Here is a 26,656-nt window from a genome sequence, read left to right as displayed (position 1 = left end):
TTTGTCACAGAGAAGAATTTCATTTGAATTTCTGACAGCCCCAGAAAAACCCAAACTATTAACCTTAAGAATATTTTCACTGACACCTTTTTACCAGAAGCAGCAAAATGACAAGAGTGATTAATTTGAGATTATCATTGCTAGCATCTCTGGCAAATGAACAAAAGTGACCCCACAGGGGGAGGCAAATAAGACTGAGAAAGGAGCCAAAATAACTGAAAATTGCTTGTATGCTACTTAACTTGTGTTTGAACATCTCTACTCCTAGCCCTTCCCCCAAAATAAACTTACCTGTTGCTGAGACAATGGGTCCCATAGCTCTGGCCAGAGCTCCCAGGCTCCTCAGTGTCCCCATTATTGTACCTTTTTGACTTGCTGAGCCTGTGTAGCAATTTCAACACGTATATTACCAGAAAGCACTACTAGGAATATTTTGGCACGTATGGGACTTTTAAAAATTTGTTCTCCTTGAGGTATATGCCTAGTGGTTGGATGTCTGGGTGTGCAAATTTTAGTTACATGTTAGTAAACTTGTTTTCATCTTAAACTTGAATTCCGGACATGCAGGATGGCTTGTGCAAAAGTACAGACATTGAAAATGGAAAATACCCCCCCTAGAAAATTGCCCTGTGAATCTCCAGTTTTGCCCAATGTGGAGAGTAGGCTTTGTCTATTATGAAAACATCAAATAAACCAGAAGTTCACTGATAGTGATATTTCTGATAATGAGAGAGCCCTTTTCCATACCAAAGTCAGGTCCTCTACCTATGTCCTTGATACCCTCCCCTCCCATCTTCTCCAGCAAATTTCCCCCTCAATCTTCAGTCTCCTCACATAGATTGGTTCCTCTTCTACTATCTAAGTTTCTTATGTCCTTAAAAAACAACAACAGTTGATCCTACCATCATCTTAAGTTTTCATCCTATATCTTTTATCACTTTTTCAGTCGAACTGGAGGTGGGGGGAAGGCTATCCTTCTTTGTATCCATTTCTTCACCTTCTCATTCATTTAATCCTTTCAGTCTAGCTTCTAACCTTACCACTTAGCTGAAACTACTCTCCCCAAAATTATCAGTGATTTCTTATTTAAGAAATCTAATAGCTGAGTTTTTTCCCTCCACTTTCATCCTCCTTAACCCTTTCTGCTACATTTGACCACCTTCTCTTACTGTTTCCTGCCTGGGACTTCATGACACCAATTCCTCCCTGACTGTCCTTTTCAGTCTCCTCTGCTAGCATATCATCCCTATCACAGCCCCTAACTGAGCTATTACACAAAGCTCTGTCCCACAAACCCTTCTATCTCCCTACAGTTTCTCTGTAACTGCCTCAGCTCCCATGTTATCTCTGAGCGGATGACTCCCAGATATAGACAGTATCATTAGCCCCAACTTCACTTCTGAGTTTCAGCCCTAAATCACTATCTGTCCATAGGACATTTCAAACCGAACGTGAACGTTCCAGACAAATCTCAATTCAATACGTCCAAAACAAAACTCATTATCTTTCAACCAAAGCCCACTCTTCTTATAAACTTTCCTATTTCTATCAAAGTGCTACCATTCTAGCAGTTTTCCAAGTTGGCAATCTCAGAATTATCTTCAGTTGCTCCCTTTTCCCCCACTCTACATATCTACTCAGCTGTTAAATCTTACTATTTCTGCTTTATTGTATCTCTCATGTCTCTCTCCTCTTCAACACTCACACAACCACCCTCCTATTTCTGGCCCTCATCACCTCTCACCTGGACTATTAGAATAGCCTTCTAACTAGTCTCCTGGCTTCCAATCTCTCCCCACTCCAATGCAAGCTCCACACAGCTGCCAAAGTGGTTCCTTTTGAGAATGGAGCCTGAAGATTACATGACTTCCCTATAAAACCTCCAGACTTTCTATTGCCACCAAGCTCACATATAAACTTCTGTTTAGCTTGTAAAGCCCTTCATGGACCCAGCCTCTCTCTATCTCATTAGACATCACTTCCATCCCACACTATGGTCCACACAAATTGACCTTTCTTTCATTACTGTACCTCTGCACTGGTCATCCTCCCATCTCTCACCTCTCTCTCTGTTCTAAATAATCTCCTTCCTTCAAAAAGCAGCCCAAACACCCACTTCTACATAAAACCTTCCTGATAACCCATAACTGCTAGAGCTCCCTGCCTAAATATTCTTTACTTATTTTGGATTTGTTATGTATACACATATATATATATATACACGCATAGCCATATATGCGTCTTGTATGTATACACACACATATACATGCATACATGTAGAGAGATCTCTGTGTGTCTATACATTTTCTCCTCTGATAGGCTTGTTTCATTCTTATATTGGTATGTAGTAGGTGTTTAATAAATATTTATTACTGGCTGGGTTCCTTCCTAGCTAGTAATATAAAGTACAATAAAATCTAGATCAATCAATTATAGAGACTAAAGACTACTAATCAGCAAATAATCTTATGTCCAGTCCTAGACAGGGCTATTTGTAGAAACTATAGCCCTCCAGTTCATGAAACTCTCCATTCTACCTGGATAAGGTCTATATGGATTTGATAAGGGAATAAAGACTTGAAGATAGTATATATTAAGGAATAGATGAGGGGGTTCCAGGCTGGAAGGGTTCTAAGAAGTCAAAAGCTAAAACCAGTGTGGGCTAGATTAATCCTGGAAGGCTTCAGGGAAAAGGTGGGATTGGAACTGGGCTTTAAGGAATGAGGAGGGTCAGACAGAGAAGGTCCATCAGCAAGCCTTGTCTCCCAGGCCTCGACACAGATGAGGGCCAGCTCTCAGATGCCTAGAACTCCCCCATTAGTTTAGGGCCCCACTCTCACCACCCCAACTCCCAACAAAAAAAGCTTCTTACCATAACTAGAGACTACGGCTGACAGACAAGGTACCACGATGGCAGCAGCTGCAAGAGAAAGTCCAGGTGAGCCTCCCCATAAGCAGCCCTGAGTTTACCTCTACCCACAGGAGACCTGAGCCTGCATCTGGAGCCCTGTAGGCTCTTCCTCAAGATAACCATCAACAAATCTCCCCCAGGCTTCTGCACAAACACTTCTGGGCTGTCAGCAGATGGCTCTGATTAAGGCCTTGATTATGTGCAAGGAGGAGGGACAGACTCCAAGGCTGAAGTAACCCCCCAGTCTTCCCAAAGCCCCAAAAGGCATCTTCCAAGGTAGTGGGTGGAATTTATCTTCAGGTAAGGAGGCCCTGGGCTCCTGCTGGGGGTCACTGGGGGGTTTCCCAGAACTTCTGCAAACTGGCCTGGGACTGCAGTAAAAACAGTGAGATGAACAGCAGCCTGGGAAGTAGAAGACCTGAATCCGAGATCTGAATCTACCATTTATTAAGGTTGGACAACTCATTTAACTGCTCTGCACCTTGGTTTTCTTCTTGGTAAAATGGGGAGAACAGCTGAATTACTGTCCTATATGCTTAATGAGGATGGCATTAAGAAGTATCAAAATGATGGCTATTATCTTTTTCTTTTCTCCACAAGCATGGAAGACCTGCATAGAAGAGGAGGAACTAGTGGGGAGGAAAGGGAAGAACAAAGGTTGAGAACGAATGGCGTTAATGTAGGAGACCATTAGAACCCGTGGTGAGAAGTATATGTATACTATGGATTTAGGTATATATGTATGTTTGACTGTCAGCCTTAGCTGCTATGTCATCCTAGAACTTATCAGCACCTGGGGCCTCCTCATCCTGGAATAGCCTTCCACTGGATCGACTCCCTTCTCTCCTTCTTAAGTTCTTCCTGGAGCCTCCATTTTGGGGAGGGGCCAGCCCGGCCCTCCTGCTTTCTTCAGACTAAGCCACTAAGGCTCAGAACTAGTGCAGTTTTCCTCCTTAGAAGGCAAGCTTCTTGAGGGCAAGAACTATCTTTTTCCTCACTTTAGTATCCCTAGCCTTAATCTTCCTTGAGAATATTATATAATACTAATTATACTATAAATACAAGATATTATTAGTAACTCTTCAAAGCCCTTTCACACACCACCTCTCATTTAATCCTCATGCTTTCTTAGTAGGTAGGTATTGTCACCGTCCCTTCTTAGCCTCTGAGGATGATCAAGCCTGAAGTAATTTGCCAAGTGTTAAAGCAAGGAAAACTATCTATCTGGCCCCTAAAACTTTTCACAATCTGCCTCCAACTTAACTTCCTGGGTCCACTGTACATCGCGGTACCTCCATACCTTTGCCCAGACCATCCCCCATGGCCTCCTCCTCTTCACCTCTCACAACCTGCTTCCTGCCTGCTTCCTGCAGGCACAGTTTATGTACTCTGAGAAAGCTTTCATGATCACCAAATTGTGAGTGTTCTCTCCTTTCTCCCCAGATTATGTGCCTGCAGGCACAGCTTATGTACTCTGAGAAAGCTTTCATGATCACCAAGTTGTGAGTGTTCTCTCCTTTCTCCCCAGATTATGTATATATTCTGTTAATTATATCCTGTTTCCTCATCTCTCCCTCAGAATATAAACTCCTTGAGGGTGGGGGCTAGTTTATGTTCTATCTTTGAATTTCCAGTACCTGGCTTACAGTAATCATTTAATTTACTAGATAGGATCAAAGAAACATTTATTAATTGCCTAATACCAGTGATCATCCAGCACATGCAGACAGCTCCTCAGGGTACAGACAGTATTTATCTCTTCCCAGATCTAACTGTAGGGGCAGCTAAATAGTACAGTGTGTAGAGCACTGACCCTGAAGTCAGGACGACCTGAGCTTAAATCCAGCCTCAGATATTTAACATTGACTAGCTGTGTGATCCTGGGCAACTCATTTAATCTTAACTGCCTACTTCCCCTTCCCCCCCCCCAAAAAAAAAAGAAAAAGAAAAAAGGAATCCAAATCTAACTATAGCAGCCACTCATACTTTCAATGGCCCCAAGCAAAAAAAATATGGGCACTACCTTAAGCCAGAAGCAGCCAAGTCCTAGTAACCCACCTGACACCTTCCCCTCACCTGCCTCCAGGGAAACCCACTCACCGAAGGCATACAGGAGCAGCCCCACACCCAGCATAGTCACGTTCCAGGCCCATCCGATAACCAGGAATGCTGGGATCAAGAGTAAGATGGCCTGCAAGAAAACACAACTCCACAGTGGTTAGGGATCCTGGGGTCCTATGCCAAATCAGACCAGGCTATGGATTTTTTCCCAGTGGATCAATTCCTGCACAAAGGAGCCTGGGAGCACTGTACTGGTGAGAAGGGTCAGTTCCAGGGAAGGGAAGGCTTGCCTTGCCCTTGCTTGGGCCACTCCTGATGAGGATGGGAGGGAAGGAGGGACAGGTTGGGCATCAGTGGGGAAAGGAGCCATGGTTACCCGCTTCACAGCTTGAATCTCACAGCCTGGCTTGATCCGTCGAGCATAGCCTCCTTGGACGACTGCCATGGTGATCCCGATAAAGAAAAACATCTGCCCCTGCTGCATGCTGGGGAGGGAGGGAGGCGCCCCATCAGTACGGAGAGTACGGAGAACCTGTTTCCCTGGAGAAGTTTTCTGCTTCCAAGATCCCGCACCCCTCCCAGGCAGAACTGGCTGGGAAAGCAGGACGTTCCCAGGCCACCTCTGCCTGGCCACAGCCACTTCTCACCGAGAACTTTTCAGTCTTAGAGCTGCAGCTCCTGCCAGCGGCATTGGTGGGGAAGACAAGGCAGCGGCTGGGGCAGGCAATGCCCGCCAGGGAACAGCCCCTCTCCACCTCTGTGTGCAAGGGGCAACCTCACTCTCAGAATCAGCAGGAGTTAGCAGACATCCCTCAGTCCAGTCCCTCCTTAAACGGGGAATTCATCTACAACATTCCCAACCACTAACACGGCTATCTAGCCTCGACCTAAAGACTTCCAGTGATGGGGAAATCATTACCTCCTACAGCCATCCACTGTACATTTTAAACCATTAAAATATTTAGTATAAACTTAATGTAGAACATCATTATGATCCATCAGTGTTGTTTAGAAGCTCTTTATATTTTTACAAATAATTTCAATACATGAAATGTATTTCATGCAAAACATTAATTCAAAACTTTTCATTAAGTGCACTACTTTTTCAGTTTCTGCTTTCTTATCTGGTTATCATCAGTTGAACTGTGTTCTTCTATTTCTGCTCCCCTCCCATTTTGAATTATTTCAAGGTCTTTCCTAATTTCTTCATTTTTCTCATTTTGTTATAGATCTAAACTGCGATTATACCCCAACAATGTAAGGAGTTGCTCTTACATAACTTTCCTTACCCATATAGACCAGCACCTTCTCAGCATCTTAGAGTCGTAGAATTGCCTGGATACTGAGAGGTGGGCGGGGTGCTTGCCTAGGGGTCCCAAAGCCAGGATCTGTCAGTGGGACTTGAACCCAAGTTTCTCCAACTCCCAACGCCATCTCTCATGCCGCTAGTTGTATTTGCACTCATACTAAGTTGCCACATTTTGTTTACCTGTTCCTCTGTTGTTGGGACATTTAGGTTGCTTCTAGCTTTTTAAAAATAAACATAATATTTCTATGAAAACCGTTGAGGATATATATCATTATTGCTTTCTGATGAGTTTCAATGTATAGTTCCCACAGTGAGATTGACAGGTCGGAAGAAATTATTATTTTTGTTACTTTACAAGGTATTAGAAAGATTGCTCTCCAGAAAGATCCTACATGTGCAATCACACTCACAACAAATGAGTGTCTGTCTTGTCAGAACTCTGCCATCGAGTCACTGTGGCTTTTAATCAGCTGTGCCCCTTTGATGGGTGCAAGGTGGTAACTCAAAGGTTGTTTTTTTGTTTTTTAATCTCCATGTAGTAGGAGCAGCTAGATGGCACAACAGATAGAGTGAGGCCCTGGCATCAGGAGGACCCGAGTTCAAATCTGGCCTCAGACACTTGGTAGTTGTGTGACCCTGGACAAGTCATTTAACCCCAAATGCCTCCAAAATTTTTTAATTATCCTTTTCCATATATTAAATTGAATTCTATTTGCAGTTTCCACTCATTGATGCTAAATCTGATCCCAAGAAGGACAAACTTCATTCCTCCTCCTACATGATACCCCCTCTAGTACTTGAAGACAGCTGTCGGGAACCTCCAGTTCTATGATTCTGCTCCCCAACTCTTCTTCTGCCAAGAAGCAGATTTCATCTCAATATAAGAGAAAAAATTTTTAACCATCACAGCTAATTAAAAGTGCGATATTTACTTATGAAACAATGAGTTTTCCCAATCACTGAAAGTATCCAAGTAGAAACTTGATGACAATCTACGGAGAAACCTATAAAGACAACTACTACCATGAATTAGGAGATTGAACTAGATGACTAGTTAAATTCTTACTTTTCTTTACACACTTTTAAGTTTAACCTTCATTAACATTTCCTCCATCATTTTTCAAAAAATCTAATAACAAAATAATAAATCACATCCTGATTTCCTAGTTATAAATGTTCTCACTGAAAATAAAAGAAAAAAAATTTTTGAAAAATTTAAGTTTTAACCATGACATTGTAACAATCTAGGATTTTAGAGTGCTGATCTGGGCCTTATTTCCCAAAGATCTTAAAGTGCACAAGGGAAAAAAGTGGCATGGGACCCAAAAAGGACGGATCTAAAGTACTCCTCCCATACAACCTTGGTTTCTCCCCCTTCTTTCCTTCCCTTCTCTTTTTGACCTATCCAGTTTCTCTGCTTTCATGTTGTTCTCTGCTGCTAGGAATATAAATAAATCCCAGAAGTACAGCAGGCGCCCATCCTCTCTGTATCTGGGAGAAAGGAGGTCTCTGAGGCCACTGCCATCACCACCGGAAGTACAAGCTCCCCTGGGCGTGGCAGCCCGACCCGAGGAGCCACCACCATCTTCTTCCAAACAGAGATCTCTGTTCTCTTCAGGAGAGGCTTCCAAATCTCACAACATCCGAGTTGAGGAGGAAGTCTCCGGTGAGCCACGTAACGGGCCAAGGATGACCCGCCTGAGAACCCAGACCCAGGGGACATAAATGCCTGGATCCTGGCTCTGCCATTTGCCAGCCATGGCACCAGCAGGCACTGCTACCCCACTTGTCCCCAGAGACATGCCCCAGGACTGTGCCATAGAGAGGGAGAGATTCTAGGTTTGGAAACCAAGGAAGGAACAAAATGAAAGGGAGCACAAAGATCACTCTCCAGATTCTGGACATATCTCAGAAAGTCGGACGCAGAAATTGGAAGTCGTCCCGCCCTAGGACCCTCCATGCACGTAGGTACCTGCTGAACTGGAAGCGCTGGTGTGTGAGGAAGCTCAGCGTGTACTCCAGGCCGGAAAACAGGAAGAGATAGAGGAAATAGACACGACCCAAGACTTTGAGATCCTGGAGTTCTGGAAGAGAAGAAGGGGCAAAAGGAGAGTCCACTCATCAAGCCCCTTCTTCCCTTCCTCCGCCTGGTCGTCCTCAACTCCCTCGCTCACTGGGGTTCTTTTTGAGGCCTTTTTGGCTTGGTGAAACCTACAGATCTCTGCATAAAGTAAAATCCGTAGGATTACCAAGGAAACCGGTTATATGGAAACAGTGACCACAATATTCTTTTTTAAAGTTCACAGATGCCAAGTTAAAAATTCCTGCTTGACATTCCCATTCCTTCCCTCTTCCCCCATTCTGGGCCCAGGCCAGTCTGTCCATTGCTCTGCATCCCACCCCAGCAAACATTGAGGTAAAGGAGCCAGAGACTTGGGGCTCAGGCCTGGGTTTGAACTCTAGCTCCAAACCCAGATTTGCTCTGGGACCTTGGAGACCTGACCCAAAGGAGCTCCCATTCTGGTGGGTTTCACAGGAACCGGTGGCCATCATCAGCCCTCTGTCCACGCCCCCACCTCACAGAATCTCAAGATGAAGCTCCTTACTGTCTCTGGAGGGGGAGTCCTTCCCTCTGGTGACAGCCAAAAACTGGAATAAGGCGACTGGGCTGAGTAAGTCAGAGGCAGCTTGGAACCCAGATAGAACAGAAGAAACCTGGGGAGACAAGTAAGCCACCCATGGCATGGCCTCCCAGAGAGGGAGGCTGGCCAAGGCCAAGGGAATAACAGAAGGCAGACCTGCCTCCTCAGGCTGGCTCGCTAAAGGGCCGGGAGGTCAGTTCTCCTCCTGGCCATCAGGTAGGGGAGAGAACACTGCACTTACTAGCTCTAGGCCCATGGACAAATCCCTTCCACCTCAGTTTCTTCATCTGCAAAATGAAGAGATTTGACTAAATAATATGTAGGCCCCCTCGAGCGCCAGGATTCTATGTTGTAAGCTCCCTCCCCCCACCCTACCCCAGATCTTTTCACATTCCTCACTTGCTCAAGAAGCTACAAATGAGGGGTGGGAAGAAGGAGAGGAAATTTTGGAACAGAAGGTTTTATAAAGGTCAATGTTGAAAAATTACCCATGCATATGTTTTGTAAACAAAAAGTTTAATAATTAATAAAAATAATGTTTAAAAATAAAATAAAAAGAAACTACAAATGTCTCTCTATTGCCAGAAGAATCTGCATCCCTGTTGTCCAGGAGCTCCCAGTCCAGCTGGGAGAAGCAAGCCAGCGCTCTCCACTATAGCTCCACCAGGGAGCCAGGAGGTCAGAAAAATCGAAGGGACAGCAGCCACCTAAACCTGAAACAAAACTAATTACTACTGTTTCTATGAGTTAAACTTTAGTTAACTTGGCCTTTATCCCAAAGAGATCACAAAAAAGGGAATAGGACCCACATGTACAAAAATATTTGTAGCAGCCCTGTTTGTAGTGGCCAGAAACTAGAAACTGAGTGGAATGGCTGAATAAACTGTGGTATATGAATGTTATGGAACATTACGTTCTGTAAGAAATGATCAGCAGGATGCTTTCAGAGAGGCCTGGAGAGACTTATATGAACTGATGCTGAGTGAAATGAGCAGAACCAAAAGATCATGGAACATGGCAACAGCAAGATTATACAAATCAATTCTACTGGATTTGGTTCTTTTCAACAATGAGATGATTGATGCCAGTTCCAATAGACTTGTGATGGAGAGAGCCATCTACACCCAGAGAGGACTGTGGGGACTGAATGTGGATCATAACATAGACATAGTAGTTTTACTTTTTTTTCCTTTTCTCATTTTTTCCTTTCTCATTTTTCTTGTACAGCATAATAGTGGAAGAATTATACATGTTACCATAAATTGGATTACTTGCTGTCTAGAGGAGGAAGCTGGAGGGAAAGGAAGGAGAAAAATTTGGAACACAAGGTTTTTTAAGAATGAACGTTAAAAACTGTCTTTGCATTTGAAAATAAGCTATTAAAAATTTTTAAAAAGAAAAAAAATAGAGTTTAGCTGGTCCTTTTGGGTGGGAGTGGACATGAAAGGAGAGGGAGAATGGGGTGGGAAGAAGAGGAGGAGGAAGAAAGGAAAAAAAAGAAAGAAAAGTCAGAAGATATGAAGAAAGGGAAAGAAAATTTAATGATGCTTTGTTCAGAAATTAATAAGCTATGTCATGTCTAGCCTTTTTTTTTTTTTTAAGGAATTATTTTTTTTCCCCAGCAAACAAAAATCTGCCTTCTCTCCCCCTCCCAAACCAAACCCCTCTTACAAATATGTAGTTGAGCAAAATGAATATTTTTGTTATAAAGTATGGCTTGTAAAGATTTAGGGCTTTATTTTGTAGGCAGAAAAGGAGCCTCTGAAGGTTTTCCAGCAGGGGAATGACAGGACCCTTAGAGCTAGCTGTGTGTGTAGCACGTGTACAGTGTGAGACCAGTTAGGCGGCTCAACAATAGTTAGAGAGAAGGCCACAATAACGGGCTACGGTGCAAGGATTGTTACTGTTCACATTTTACAGAGGAGGAAGCAAGGGCCCACAGGCAGGAAGTGACCTGCTCCCATTCAGACAGCTGACCGGAGGCTCCTGGTCCAATGCTCCTCCTGCTGAGCCCCACACAATCCAAAGAAGGGCCACGCGGTTGTCCCGAGCCCAAGCCTGGGTCAGTCCTGTGCACACCTGCGAGTGTACACGCCCACCTGATCCTAATAAATTAATTCAGACAGAACGAGTCAACTCCATTGTTTTCTAAGATGATGATGGAGGCCAAAACCCCCAAACTATCAAAAGCCGTCCAAAGCTAAACTGAATGGATCATTCTCCTAGCCAGAGCCTGTGCAGGAATGCTAGTCCCGGAACAAGCTGCAAGGCCCGTGTTTCCATTCCACCCTTCGGCAGGCCCAGCAGCGAGGGAGAGGCCCGAGAGGCCGGCGGCAGGAAGGGGATGGAGGCTAGCGAGCCATCGCCTGACCAAGAAGTCACGGGCACGGAGGGCAGATGGAGACGTGCCCCAGACAGGAATTCACTTTGCTTGACTCTGCACGTTTGTAAGAGGGGTTTGGTTTGGGAGGGGAGAGAAGGCAGGTTTTTGTTGACTGAAAAAAAAAATCAATTCCTTTTAAAAAGAAAGAAGGCTAGAGAGGATCATTGCTTATTAACCTCTGAACATAGCATCATTAAACTTTCTTTCCCTCTATTTCTTCTGACTTAACTTCCTTTCTTCTTCCTTTTCATTCTTTTTCCTTCTCCTTGCATGTTGTCCCCACCTCCCCACCCCAGGAGCTAAGCCTCGGGCTGACAAGGTCTCCTTCTGGAGCTAGAGCCCTGGAACAATTCAAACATGACAGTATCATTTACCAAACACTCAAAGGTTTGTGAATCGTCTTGCACCTATTATTTCATTCAGTCCTCACAGTACCCCACTGAGGTAGGACTGCTCTTGCCACAGATAAGGAACCCGAGCAGGGTCTTCCTGAGGCCCCTGGGGACACAGTGGAAGGGGCCGCCGTCCTGCTCCTTCTAGGCTGTCTCCCATCAGCTCCCCTGCTCGTTTTCAGCCATGATTGCCTCTGCCATTAATGTTGAACATCCACCCTGAATTTTTCGGGCCCCAGACTCGTTCACACAGAATCAGAAAGCGCTCGGGGTTAGAAGCAGCTGCAGCGCAGCAGACAAAGCCGGGGGCCCTCAGGCTCGAGAAGAACTAAGTCTATTTGAGGTGCTTCCAGCCACATGGCCTGAGCTCGTCACGTCCCTGTCTGTAAAACGGGCGCCTCAGGGGTCTCACGCGCCCCTCCGGATAGGACCCTGTGCTCCTCCAATCTCCAACCCCCAATAAATCCTGCAGGGGGCTTACCCGTTTGTCCCTGGGGAGGGTCTCCGGAAGAAAGCAGAAAACAAACACTAGGTCAGAGATGGCGAACATCAGCGCCCACAAGGCCGCGTGAAGGTAGAAGCGGTCTCCTTTAGCCGTCTCCCCTGCCAGGAAGGCCCCGATCATCGGGCCGATGGTGAAGCCCAGGGAAAAAGCCACCCCGATCATGGCCTGCAGGGGCACAAGCAACATCAACAGCGTCTTTACCAAGGAGAGGGCAGCAACCATTACACAGTATGGGTCCTACGTCCCCATGAGGCAGCAAGCACAGGGATTGCCATCCTCATTTTTAGCTTAAGTAACTGAGGCTCTTCCCCAGTAAATAAGGACCAAAGGCTATGAACAGTTTTCAAAGAGAAAATTTCAAACTGCAAATAGCCATATGAAAAAATGTTCTCGATTACTAATAGAGAAATGCAAATTAAACTCTGAGCTTCCATTTCACACCCACTTGATTGCCAAGATTTACCAAAAAGAAAAAAAAAAAAGGAAAATGACAAATGTTAGACTGACAGAAAATTAATGTACTAATATTAATGTATCAGTGGTAGAAATAGGAATTAGCCCAGCCCTTCTGGAAAGCAACTTAGAACTGTGCCCCAAAGTCACTAAATTATATGGGCCACAATACCATTACTAGGGCTTCAAAGCAATTTTTAAAGGGGGAGAAAGGGACCCACATGTCCAGGAAGATAGCAGTTCTTTTTGTAATGGCAAAGAACTACACACTCAGGCAGTGCCCATCAGTTGGGCTGAACAAGGGACCAAACAAATTATGGCATGTTAATGCCATGGAAAACTGTTGTGATGTGAGATCTAACAGAAAGAACCATTTCAGAGAAACCTGAGAAGACTTGGATCAGCTGATGAAGACGTGAGCACATCCTGAGAAGAATTTATACGGTAACAACAACATAGTTTAAATTTTCAAAATTGCTTCTTTTTACAATGATCCATTCAATGACCACGATTCCAGAGAACTAATGACCGAGCATGTTACCCATAACCCCCTTGACAGGGGATGGTTTCAAGAAGCAGAATGAGAGCTTCTGAACATGGTCAATTCAGGAATGTGTTTGTATTTGTTACAGGACCTTTTTTTTTCCCCAATGGAAAGAGAAGAAGAAAGAGAAAATAAATGCTTATTAATATGTTTAAATTAGGGGATTGGATTAGGAAAAATTGGGGGAAATTAAGTGACTTGTCCAAAGCTAACAAATGTCAAAGTCAGGAATCAAAAAGCTCAGCTTCGCACCCCATCTCCATATCCTGGAAACTGGTCAGTTCGCTACACGGTCTCAAGATGATAAACTTATTATTAAACCTCATCATCTCTTATAATACCCAGAGTCGAGCCAAGGACTCCTCCTCCCTACCCCAATGGCTACCATAGAATACTCCCTTCTCTAGGTCAAAAGGAATGAATATCTTAAAGTCACTTTTTTTAAGCATAACTCCAAACCATTTCCCAGAGCAACTGGACCAATTCACAGCTCCTCTATCAGTGTGTTAACATGATTATCTTCCCACAGCCCCACCAACATTGACTATTTCCAATTTTGCCAATTTGTTCCTTTGCCACCATATGTCAATATTCTTTCAACGACGCCACATAGCTGCCGTGCATGAAATCCCATAGTCTCTAAACGATTAAAGTTACAGTCATCCAAAAAACAATGGAGAGATGTGACGAGCATAAGTAGGTTGCAATATATTAACAAATTACAAAGGATAAATAATAGAAAAGAAATATAAGGAAAGGAAGTGAACTGCTCACATGTGGAAATTGAGGTATAAGCGACGGATAGCCCACATGCTGCCCTCCAATGATACCTATATAACGCCAAGAGATCTAGAAGAAAGTCCCTGGAACAATGGACCCCCCAGGATGACGTATGGACCAGAGATTTCAAGGACGAGAGGTAAAATCTGCTTGCTTAGGAATGGAGTCTGTAAACTTGTTCCTTTAAATATTTTGATAATTATATTTCAACATAGATTATAATTCTTTGTATTTGATTTCATGTTATTCTGAAAAGGGATCTATACAGTTCACAAGCCACCATGGACCCTGTTTATTATGTATTTATTTCCTACTTTAACATTTTTGGATGACCAACCACTAAACTTTGAGTAATCAAAATCTGTCAAAGGAGGTATGATCCATATTGTAACAAAATCACAGCTTCCTGAAATGTGATTGCCCACATATACATACTGATACTCCTACATTAAGGACATAGGAAGTCACGTTTGGAGTAACTGGAAGACATATTTCTATTTTTTCAAAGCTATCCACCCTCTTATTTTATCCTTACAAGAGCTCTGTGAATCCAGCTGGACTATGATTATCATCTTTCACAGGTGGGGATACTGAAGCCCACTCTCAATCACACAGCAACAATGCTGGAGCTAGAATCTGGGTCTCCCATCTTCAGCAAGTTTTTTTTTTTTAATTCCTTATGCCGTCTCCTGTTGGTTCGTGTCACTGCCCAAAGTTTACCAGGAAAAGTCCAGATGCTTGCTAAACGCTCCCTCCCCACCAAGAAAGTGGAGTGATACTTTACACAAGGATAATCTTTTTTAAAATTAATAATATTTCCTCCTCCTTTATCTCACTGATTCCTCTCTCTACTCTGTGAAGTCAACAAGACAGGAACTGACCTCCCTATTTTACAGATGGAGAAACAGATCCAGAGGGTACAAGTGATGAAGAAAGAAATCCCAGATCCTGGGAGAGTCAATGAAGCAAAAAAGAGACACGGTTAATAGAGTAAGAGCTGGCCCAAATCCTCTGGGGCAGCAGGGAGAAGTCAAGGAGGCTTAAGGAGATATAGCTGAGCAAACTCTCCATGACTTACCATTCCCTTGCTCCGAGCCTGAGGTGAATTCAGATCTGCAATGACGGCTGTGGAAAGGCTAACATTGCCTTTGCTGATTCCTCCAATGACCCTGGAGAGCAGAAAGACTCCGAAGCTTTTGGAGAGGGCCCACAATGCGTAGGACATGATCAGTCCCACCTAGAGGCAAGCAAGGGAAACTATTATTTATACTGAGCCCTGATTTGACTTTGGAGTCTGCAAATAGAAAGCTCAAGTGGCCCCTCAGTGTCAACCAAGTGGGCAACAAATAGCAAGCAGAGAGAAAATGTCTATTCTGAGGGTATTGCCATAGCGACCATATTCCCTTTCCATCCTTGAGAACACATCTCACCATCTTGTTTATAAGGAGGGGAAATGCACAGTCTTTTCCCCTTCAAATTTCTCTTTCTACCTCCTGTGGAATCTAGGAATCAGCAGCTACTCTGACAGCTTGGTCAAAGCAGAGTTAATTTCTCCAAAAGCTTGCTCAGCTCAGTTGGATCACAGCCTTTTATCTATTACGGCCAAATCTTAGAAACACTGTCAATTATGGTCCCTGTTTCAGATATTTTGACGTAATTATTTTTCTTCACTACAAAAGAGGGTTTAATCCCGGGAGATCACCCATCTTGAAACGATAAGAGACAAAGTGAATTAATAAAACGTATTTTTTCAAGAGCACTTAGCTGAACGCAGCTGGTTGAAAAATATGAACCGCCTCATCAGCACACACCAAAAAAAATGAAAAGATTTAAATAAGTCTTAACGAGAAGTAACTTCTGGAACAAAAGGTTTTGCAAATTGTCAATGCTGAAAAATTACCCATGTATATATCTTATAAATAAAAAGCTATAATTAAAAAAAAAAAAGTATATACTATGTATGAGGCACAGTGGTAGGCCCTGACGGTAGATTCAATGATGAATAAGATATACCCTTTACCTTCAAATTTACAAAATAGTAAGGAAGATATAGTCAGCTGTAAAACAAGGCAGAATGTGAGAAGTATGCACATATAGCATTGCACCTGGACTGCATTTTAAACTTTTCAGCACACATTCTTTATTAGCCGAAATTAGATGATCTACTAGATGGATCTACTAGATGGGATGCTGAACCTGTAGTCAGAAAGACCTGCATTTGAATCCTACCCTCAAATATTTACTAGCTGACTCACACTGGACAAATCATTGGCTTCAGATTCCCCAGTTAAAAATGGGGATATGGTCATCCTGCCATCTGGGGAAGGAGGGGAAAAATTGGAACAAAAGGTTTGGCAATTGTCAATTCTGTAAAATTACCCATGCATATAACTTGTAAATAAAAAGCTATTAAAAAAGAAAAAGAAAAAATGGGGATAGTGATTTTTCTTGTGCAACAAAATAACTGTTTAAATATGTATACATATATTGGCTTTAACATATACTTTAACATATTTAACATGTATGAGACTACCTGCCATCTAGGGGAGGGGGTGGGGGGAAGGAAGGAAAAAGTTGGAACAGAAGGTTTTGCAAGGGTCAGTATTGAAAAATTACCCATGTATATGACTGTAAATAAAAAGCTATAATAATAAAAGAAAAATAAAAAAAAATTTAAAATGGGGATAGTAAAAAAAAAAAGAAGAAGAAGAAGAAGAAATAACTTCTCTGACAGAGTCTTCAGAGGTTCCACTGAGGGGAAATTGTTTCCTAGATGCAGATATCACACTCTCAAATTTACCCTGTTAGCTTAAGGTTCCATTTAACTGCCTCTCTCAACAGATAAATATCTGTCTTGGGGTCAAGGAAATAAAGGTTGTTTACAAAAATATGTGTGCACCCCCTGGCCTGCAGACCCTCAGGAGTCATACCAAAGTCAGCAACATGACTGGCCGTCTCCCAAAGGAATCCGATGCTGCCCCACTGAGAGGAGAGGAGAAAAACTGCAGGATGGAAAAGATGGAGCCAATCAAGCCTGAAAGAAAGAGAGCATTAGCCTTGCAGCCCCTCGCATCAGCAACCATCTCCTTACACTGGCAATGCCAGACTTTCCCCTCCTAGGGGGAGGATTCTGCCCTCTGGCTTGGGCAGGAAAGTCAGCAGAGAGATCCCTACTCCTAATGGGCCTCTTCCAGGTTCTGAAATTCTCCCCCGAGAGGAGGGGGTTCTTTGAATGCTGAAAGTTCTTTTAGCCTGACAAAGTGCTGATGAAAACACAGGTGTGTCAGCAGGATGACATACCCTAAGATGCTATCTCTATGGGACAGGGAATGGAGAGGGCAGGGTGAGTCTCTTGGCTGGGCAGGAGAGAGGGGCCCAAGGGGTGGCTGAGAATGTGAAGAACATGCTTCTTATAATGCTGGAAGGAACCTTGCTACAGTCTCGAGAATCACGCGGCGGCTGCTGGTACTGCTATTCCCACCACCAAAATCCCTGTGATAATACCGCCGCAGTGGGGTGGTCCAGTGAATAGAGACCGGTCTAGAATCAGGAAAACAAGTTCAAATTGAGCTTTGGATACATACTGGTGAGGGATCTTGGGCATGTAACAACCTCCGTTTTCCTCAGTTTCCTTAACTGTAAAATCATACTTCCCAGGGTTGTTGTAAAAATCAAATGAGAATATTTCTCCAGTCCTTTGCCAACCTTAAGCACAACATAAATGCTGCCTATTATAAATGCCGTCTTCCATTATCTCCAAATCTGCTAGTATTAAATCAAGTGAGATAATGTTTATAAATTCTTATTCTCTCTCCCTCCTTCCCCCAGTATCATCAGATCATGAGAACTCGTGATTTATTTCTAATAACGTCATACTTCACATTTATGTGGCATTGTTTGTTTTGTAATTGTTTTTGCTACTTATCTCTATGCCTCTTGACTTGGGAGTCAAAAAACCAAGGTTCAAATCCAAATTCTGTCACTTTTTAGTTTTTGGATGCCAGACAAAAATCCCAGGGTCTATAGAATTGGGAGATTGAACTAGGGAATCTTTAACATCCTTTCCAGCCCCAAAATAATTTTTTAAGTTTTCTTTCCCTTCTTGTATTTCCCTGAAAACAGCAGAGCTGGGTCTATCATCAGTTCTGGGTTTTGTGCTCTTCTTATTCCTTTCTTATCTATGAGATTACTTTATTCTCTTAACAAGCCTAGAATAAGTAACTTTGTTTTTGCCATTTCCTATCTCCCATTTATCAAATACTTGCTTAAATATGATGCAAATGAAAAGACAATTCACAATCAGAGGAAGTAGGTTCAAATTGACTTTGTCAATACCTTCTTGCTTTTTCTTCATCTCTAAATGAGGGGGGTTGGACTAATATACATTTTAGCTATAAAATTAAAGTGATTATCTTATTTGTTATGTGCTGGGAGAGATGAATTGGGGAGTGTGGGAGGAGGTGGTACTGGAGCCAGCACAAATCAGCTTACAAGAGCTAACTAAATTTTCAGCAGGAACAATTAAACTTCTACCCTATATATTGGGACTTGATTCACTGTTGATTGTGTAGGCTTAAGAAAGTGACAGAGAGAATGCTAAATTTAATGCAAATTAAAATTAAAAACTTTATGAGTATGTTTTTTTTTCCTCCCCTTCTCCCCAGAGTCTGGTAATTAAACATTTGCTAGCATACCCTTGGATACAAAGCTTTAAAGAAGAACCCATACTCTCATTCAAATCAAATTCACTAAGAAAGCATTATATACCTACTATGCACCCAGATGGAGCTAGGGTAAGAAGAGAAAAATGAAAATAATTACTGCCCCGCAAGACACTTACAATCTAGGGGAAGAAATTTCTTTCTACTAGATTTAACATTCTTATTTATAGAGCTTATGGTCTAATATGGGAAGAAATTTGAGATAAATGCAGTGCACACTCAACACATTAAAAAGGTACAAAAAATGATTAAATCGTGAGGTCCTAGGCAGAAGGTTTTTATCAAAGATCAGGGAAAGTTTCACGGAGGAAGTAGCATATGTGCTCTGCTTTAAGAAGATGGATAGTATTATTATCCATATTCTGCAGAGAAAAACTAACGGCCACAGAATTCAAGGGATATACTCTTCCCAGGAATCTTTCCAATCAAGTTGCTGCATAAAAGTCAGAAGCAACAGCCAGGGGTGCTATAGGGCTACTAACTAGGCCCCTATATTGGATGTTCACCCCATAATGAAACCGAATGCAGGTTCAGGGGGAGACTAGTACCTCCAAATAAAACGCTGTTATATTTCCTCTCAGGAGGCACACCAACCGTCGCAGCAAACCAGTCCACACCCTGCTGTAAAGACTGGTAAAAAGGGTCCTACAGAAAGGAGAAAAGCTTGTCAGACAATTCCACAAATAAGCTCCTTAACTTCTTTACTGCTCTAGCTACCACTATGAGAGCCTGATTTTAAAAGAAGCATATCTAGAGAGGGAGGGAATATTTGTTTTTTCTGGGGGGGAGGGAGAGATATGGATATGCAAAATTGAGCTAAAGAATTAATCTAAAACTAATATAAGTTCTTACAAGCTCTCAAACCTCACAAAACCACCCCTCGCCTCTTACTGTCCCTGCAACCAAACACATGTGGTTTCTATTTAAGTGAGTAATAATATTAAATAATTCACATTTCTCTGGCACCTTAAAGTTTAGAAAGCACTTTAAAAGGCAGGGTTCCAATCCAGGCCCTCTAATGCAAGTCTAAGAAGTCTTTCTGCTGAATTTATTTATTATAAATTTATCCTTATGATAGTAGGGAGGGTGTGGGGGGGGGGGGCGGGATTGGGGTTGTGTGTATGTGGATGCACACTAGCAGTTTCAAAGCTTGTTCCCTCTTCTCCTCAACCTTCCCCTCTCGACCCTCCACGTCCCCTAGCCCATGTTTCAAAATTTCCAGGAACAAAGCCACTCACATTGGATCTGCCATAGTGATCCAAGATGGAAGGCAAGAGGGGAAGAATAAGTGTGAAGCCCAGTAAGTCAATCAGCAGGGCCAGGAAAACAATAGTGATGACTCGGCCGGTGGGTTCTGGGGGCTCCGAGTGGGCCTTGATGGGAGGTCGCCGGGTACAGCCCTCTTCCTTGCTCAGACCCATATCTCCTGCCGACTTCTCCCAGACGGAGCACCTGGGACTGGTGGGATCTTCACATTCCTAAGGGGAGGAAGAACACAATCAAATAAACCCATTTCTCCTGCCCCCCACCATGTTCCACCCCCCCCAAGGTCTTTCCCCTTGGAATCTTCTGCTCCTCTTTAAGGCATTTTTGCAATAAAGAGGTGTTGGAATACACGAGAGCCACCTGCCCGTGGCAAATTTGAATTCAGGTCTTCCTGACCCCAGAACTAATGCTTTATGCACTGCACAATCTAGCTGCTCCTCTTTGATCTTAAAGACATCCTTTTAACTCCCAAGGTCAAGAACCATTCACTCTCTAGGGCACCATATTGGGGAGAGTAGTATAGTGGATAGAGCAAGGGCAGATGACCTCCCTCCCTTGAGTGACATGCCCAGAATGCTGGGACCTCTCTGTTCTTCCCATCACCCAGAAAGTGGACAAAAGTCCCACTGATCAAGCCCCAAAGGCTTTGTGGGCTGGAGACCTATCTTGTCCTGGCTCTGCAAAGTGGGTGGTGGTTCAATTGTATCCGAATCTCTATGACCCCATTTGGGGTTTTCTTGGCAAAGCATTCCAGTATTTTTGCCATTTTCTTCTCCAGCTCATTTTACAGATGAGGAATCTGAGGCACAAGATCAAATGACTTGGCCAGAGTCACATAGTAAGTGTCTGAGACCAGATTTGAACTCAGGAAGATGGAGTTTCCTGACTCCAAGCCTGATGCTCCAACTGCAATCCCTCCCTAGTCTGAGATTCAGTTTCTTTGTTTCTCAAATGAAGGGGTTGATTGATCTCTAAGAAAGTTCGATCCAGTCTTGGCTTTCTATGCTCTATGTTCCAAAGCTCCAGCCCTAACTTCTGCTGTTTCTCCATCTGTAAGGAGGATGGAAGACCCTATAACAGTTATTATGTAACAGTTCAAAAGGAGCTTGTCACTGTTACAACACTCTTAGGAGAGAAGTGGCTAAACCGTTTCAAACTTACTTCTCAGAACAGGCTGCAACAGCCTGAATTTCAGACAGAATTCACAGAATCACCTTGCTGGAAAGAAACTTATGAGGTTGTTTCTCCTGCCCTTCCCACCTCATCATCCCAGCCCTAAATCCAGTACAAATGATTATTCACCCTGTCTGTCTGTCTGTGTGTCTCTTTCCCCCAAACAGATAGTATTTAGGAGCACAAACTCAAAGAGGAGATATTCTTTCTGTAAAAATAATTTTTTTTTTTTTCAAAAAGTGCTTTGTCCCTTTGAAGTTTCCCTGAACACACATCATCTTATTTGATCCTCACGTAGAAGAGGGCATATTACAAATAGGGAAACTGAGGCTCAGAAAGTTAAGTGACTTGTTAGAGAAGGTAAAAAACATCAGCCTAGGAGTTGGAAGTTCTGGTCTTAGTGCTGTCATCTCTCAACTAAGAGACCTGAAGCAAATTCATTTCTCCTTTTCTAAAGACTTCAGTTAACTCATCCGTCAAATGAGGGGTTTGTAGCCTGCAACACTGAGTACAGCTTGAACCATATGAAGATGTAATTGGGAAATACTTAACAAAATAAAAATACAATTTGTCATTCAGTTGTTTTCATTCTCTGTTATCCCTTTGGGGTTCTCTTGGCAAAGATACTGGAGTAGTTTACCATTTCCTTCTCAGGCTCATTTTACAAAATAGGAAACTGAGGCAAACAGGATTAAGTGACTTGTCCACTCACAGCTAGTGTCCAAGACCAGATTTGAACTCATGAAGATGAGTCTTCTTAACTACAGGTCTGGCACTATCCACTGCACCTCCAGTTGTCCCTCCAAATATAATAAAATATGGATAATGTTAATATATGGTTTTCTGAGTTACTATGGTGCCTGCCACACAGTCAGTATTTACTAAGTTGAGTAATGTTAAGATCGTATATTTTAAGATCAGCACGAGACAGGAATTCAGGTTAGGGGAAAATCGTCAGTCTTTATTCTCAGTGAAGAAGGATCGGAGGTGGAAGAGAATCGGCGATAGCAATGTGTGCAGCTGAGTCAAGAAGCTAGCTCGACCAGCAGCCACACAACCAGCAGCTCGGAGTCTCGAACCCATGCCCAATCTCTCCCAGCTTGTCTTCTTCCCTCTCTCTCTGCCTCCACCCACCAAAATCGTCATTTCCTATACAACACATCAGGACTTGCAAGGAGAGTGGGCAGGGACCATTCTTAATCCAATCATGTATATTAATAGAGTATAGCCCAATTACTATCTAGCCTCATGTACTTGGGACCTCAGTGCATCAGCTCAAACCTCAGCCCATTACAGAGTAATTGTAGATTAATTTCCAGTAATGCTATAGAATCAATTTATGCTTTGAATTGTATATTATATACCAAGCTAAACTCTGGGGGATGCAAAGGAAAAAACAAGTCTGCCCTCAAAGAGCTTACCTTCTTCCTGGGGAGAAAATGTGCAAAACAATTGGAGACAATCTCGGAGAAGACTCTAAGATTAAAGGGGACCAAGAAAGGCTTCTAGTAGAAGGTAGGATTTTAGTGAAGAAAACATGGAGATGGAGACAAGGAGAAAAAGCATTCTAGGAATGAGGGATAATCACTGAATGAATAGAGAGGATGGAGTGTCTTATATAAGGAACAGCAAGGATTCTTGTCGCTGGACCTGACCTGTGCTGATCCAGCCTCATTCCCAGACTATAAACTCTCAGGGGGTAGGAACTATGGTTTTATCCAAACCTTGTGTGCACAATTGTGTTCCACACACAGTAGGTGTTTACTATCCACATCCAGTGATGAGTTTCCTGGACTCTAGAGACGGGGGCACATTCCATTGTTGGGTTGGACAATTCTGTGGCTCATTATAAGCAAGATTTCCACGGCAATCTACCTCCATATAATTTCTGCTTCCTTCTCCTAGTTCTGTTATCTATAACCAAAGACCATAAGGTTATTGTTCTCCTGGCTACTCCTTTACTTGGGACTGTAGGGATGGACTTAGGGGAATAAAACTATGTTTGAGAAATCAAGGAAATATATAGTTATCCAGATAAAAGACTGAATTCAAATCTAGACTCTGACCTTACTAGCCATATGACCTTGCAGAGGTCATTTATCTCCTTTTGGCCTCAATTTCCCTATCAGTAAAATGGGGATTATAGTTGCTTCTATATTATAGGTTGTTGTGAGGATCAAATAAAATATGTAAAGCAATTTGCAATGCTTAAAGTACTATTTAAATGCTAATGATAAGTATTATTAATTTCTGGATTAATGTTCTCCTAGGCCAAGAATCAAAAAATCTGAAGAGTTTCAGGGAATATTGAACTATAATTATTATTAATATCTAGATTAATGATTCTCCTAGGCCAAGAATCAATAAATCTGAAAAGTTTTAGGATATATTGGAAAAAAAGCTCTAGCCTAGTTGCTAAAAGTTCTATATTCTACCCAGATTTCTACTCTGAACTTGCTGTGTGATCCTGGACAAGTCCTTAACTCTTCTCAGCTCCCAGCAGCTGCCTTCAAGTTGGACTAATTAAGGTCCTCTTTGGCTCTGATCTTCTATATTCTTTTTGCTTTTAGTCTGTGATTTGTTCTAAGATCTTTTTGTCTAAAGTTCTGATATTCTCCCAATTCCAAAAAAGAAAATGCTAGACTTCTGTCAAGGTCAGATGCTCTGAACTCCAAGGAACACGGGGCTCAGTTCCACTGACCATTCTGCTGAAATCAGACTGACCTTTGCTTCCCAGCTGCCTTAATGGTCACTCTGCTGATTGTCCATGCAAACACTGTTAAGAAGCAGAATTCAGAAACGTTGACTCAAGTCATGGGGGGGAAGGGAGGGGAAAGGCTGTCAGGTCAGGGCATAAAACCTTACTTTAACCTGCTAATTCATATACTACCAGCGATTCCCAGAACGGGAGATTTAGAGCTCTCCAAAGCACTTCAGGACATAGAAAGTCTGAGCCGGCGAACCTCTCATAATATTTCTATTCAACCTCCTCTTTTAGCAGCTGGAGAAACCGAGACTCATAGGGCTGCAGAGTGCTTTGGCCAACCACAGGGAACAATAAGTCATTACCAATTTAGAATTCTAGTCTCCCAATTCAAAGTCCAGAGCCCCAGGCACAGGCTTGCTAAAGCACTCTGGTAGCTTTTTTCTTCTTCCCGGCAAGCCAAGCAAAGTTTCCCTGCTTTTATAGTGATGGGCGTGGCCAAAGGAAGGGGAACGGGCATTTTTCGAAAAGTGTTTCATCCGCCGCTCACCCCCATCTCCGGGAAGCCCCTCGCTTTGGGCATCTTCCAGGGGAGCAGCGCGCTCTCCCCGCGAGACACTGAATTCGGCGCCAGCAGAAATGTCACCTGCAGAAACACTTCCAGCACAACTCGACGGTGTCTGAGGGAGCCCCCGAAGGCGCTTTCCCTTGGGAAGCATTTCTCCATTTCATAATCTTATTCCTATTTCAAAAGCCCCGCTCACATACTCCCCCGCTCCAAGAGCCTTCCCTACTCGGGCCTCCGGGAAGCTCCGGGCCGACCTTAGGCACTTAGGCCGGATCCCGGTCCCGTTTTCCCTACTCGGGGCTAGAACGGGGAGGGACCGTGGGGAGCTTTCCATCCCTCTTTTTACAGAGTTAGAAACTGAGGCCCTGGGAGGCTTCTGACTTGCCCAATGTCACTCAGCTACAGTAGGGGCTCTTTGCCCTCTCCGATGCTGCCGGGGACTTCCACACCTGAAGGGGCAGGGAGCGGGCACTGGCTCCTGCGCGGGTCCCGGCATCCCGGGGAGTCCCCCCCGGGAGTGGGGAGGGGAGGGGGGGAGGAAAGGGGCGGGACCCGGCGCTTACCTGGCCGCTCGGGCCCGCGGCTGTGCGGGCGTCGGAGCCGCCTGGGGCAGGGGCTGAGCGAGAGCAGAGAGCGAGGGAGCCCAGTCCCGAGCCGATGCTGAGGCCGCGGCCGCTGCCCCTCCTCGCCAGGCCAAGCCCCGCCCGCCTCCTCCGCCCGCAAGTCCCCACCCTCCTTCCTCCTTCCTCCTCTCCCTGTCCTCCATCCCCCGGTCTCGGAGAACCCTTTCTGGCGCGTTTCCTCTTCCGCCCTAGAGTTAGCGGGGAGCAACCGGCCTTCCCTGCGGCCCCCCTCTTCTTCCCTGTCCCTCCCTCCTTCCTCTCCCCCCGGGGGATCTTTCTCTCCCTCCCCATCTTTCCCCCGGAATCCTCCTCCCTCCTTCTTGCCCTCCCAGGGGTGATCCCTCTCCCTGCACCGCTGCAGGGCTCGCGGCTGGGGGTGGGGCGGCAGAGAAAGCCATCCCCCCAAACCCACACACACCCCAAGATCCCGAGCATCCAGTGAATGAAGCCATTTATCTTGCATCTCCGGGGCTCCGGAGCTTAGACCCGGAGCAGAAGCTAAGAGCCCCCAGCAGAGAATAAAAGCAGGAGCTGAGCCGTATTTAAGCCCTGGAGAATCATTATTAAGCGAATCGTATTGATGCGGGAAAGATCCCAATCTTTGATTCCCAATCCCCCTAGCTAATGTAAATTACCCTTTGACTCACAAATCCTGGTCCCTTTGAATTCCAATAGAAGGTCCCGACCTATCCCACCCCCACCCGGATCTGAGCCAACTTTGGGGCTACACCCCAAAGCCCCTCGAGCTAAGTCTCCGACTTAAAAGGACCACACTGGGAACCCCTTTTTGCAGAGATTCCAAACATGGTCGCCATGTGAGGATCCTCTGTCCACTGGACCCTCTGTCCAGTGCCCTCTTTATCTCTACCTTCACCTATCTCCTACTTCTAGACTCAATAATAAACCTCTTTTATTAATCTAGCTCTCTGGGCTAATAAATGCTTTTATTGGGAATCGGCCCGCTTCTAGACCTCATATACCGCGTATCCTTGCGCCGAATCTAAGGGGGTTGCAGGGGAACTCTGTTTGACTCCCTGTACCCCAAACCTGGCACTAGACCTTAACTAAACCCTAATTTCATTTAGGTATCCCAAATGTAGACCTCAACATGTGGTCTACACCTCAACATTCGGTTCCTGACCTCAACAGTATTAGAATCCGGGCTCCACTCCTTAGCAGCTGTGTGAGGTTAGGCAGATTGCTCCCCCTCTCTGGGCCAGCCTCAATTTCCTCTTCCGAATAGAAGGAGAAGGGAAGTAGATTTTTTTCTCGAAGGTTGTTTCCAGGTCTAAAGCCCATGGTATTCATTCTGCCGTATCTCCTCAAGTGGGCGATTCCCAGGCCTTCAGTGTTTGGGGGGCTGCCATCCCGACAGTGGAATGGGCTATCCCCTTCACTTCGAGACTTGGCAGCCGAGTCACTTAGTCACAGAGTTGGTGCTAGGGAAACTCAAGGACATCCAGGGAGCAGGCAGCAGGCAGGAGATTCCCACAAAGTCTCCCCAAACCCAATTCCAAAGCATTTAGAATCCGTAAGACTTGAATTCAAATCCTCCTCCCGCTTACTGCCGGTATGACCCAGGGCAACTCGTCTGATCTGTCTCAGGTTCCTTATCTGTAAA

The 26,656-nt window shown here is 44.1% G+C and overlaps 1 protein-coding gene across 3 annotated transcripts in view; it reads right to left on the bottom strand.

Annotated features, from left to right (window-relative positions):
* Positions 1-25,121, bottom strand: part of MFSD10 (major facilitator superfamily domain containing 10) — a 29,148-nt gene extending 4,027 nt beyond the window's left edge. Inside the window, exons 1-13 of one of the 3 annotated variants that reach the window (XM_012552361.3) lie at positions 24,976-25,121; positions 23,865-23,916; positions 19,940-20,179; positions 19,250-19,346; positions 16,911-17,014; positions 15,059-15,217; positions 12,180-12,368; positions 8,888-8,996; positions 8,254-8,365; positions 5,349-5,457; positions 5,012-5,102; positions 2,873-2,920; positions 292-381 (exon numbers count right to left, since the gene is read on the bottom strand). In XM_012552361.3, the coding sequence (XP_012407815.1) occupies positions 292-381; positions 2,873-2,920; positions 5,012-5,102; positions 5,349-5,457; positions 8,254-8,365; positions 8,888-8,996; positions 12,180-12,368; positions 15,059-15,217; positions 16,911-17,014; positions 19,250-19,346; positions 19,940-20,122 (1,291 nt within the window). In that variant the 5' untranslated portion in view covers positions 20,123-20,179; positions 23,865-23,916; positions 24,976-25,121. Of the gene's footprint in view, positions 1-291; positions 382-2,872; positions 2,921-5,011; positions 5,103-5,348; positions 5,458-8,253; positions 8,366-8,887; positions 8,997-12,179; positions 12,369-15,058; positions 15,218-16,910; positions 17,015-19,249; positions 19,347-19,939; positions 20,180-23,864; positions 23,917-24,394; positions 24,587-24,975 lie in introns of those variants that run through there. The other 2 variants (XM_012552360.3, XM_031941717.1) reach the window with 2 other exon arrangements.
* Between the last annotated feature and the right edge of the window lie 1,535 nt (positions 25,122-26,656).

The sequence above is a fragment of the Sarcophilus harrisii genome, chromosome 6 (genome assembly GCF_902635505.1).
Source record: "Sarcophilus harrisii chromosome 6, mSarHar1.11, whole genome shotgun sequence".
NCBI classification, from domain to species: Eukaryota; Metazoa; Chordata; class Mammalia; order Dasyuromorphia; family Dasyuridae; genus Sarcophilus; species Sarcophilus harrisii.
Note: the sequence above shows the minus strand (reverse complement) of the source record. Positions and strands in the feature narration are given on the sequence as shown.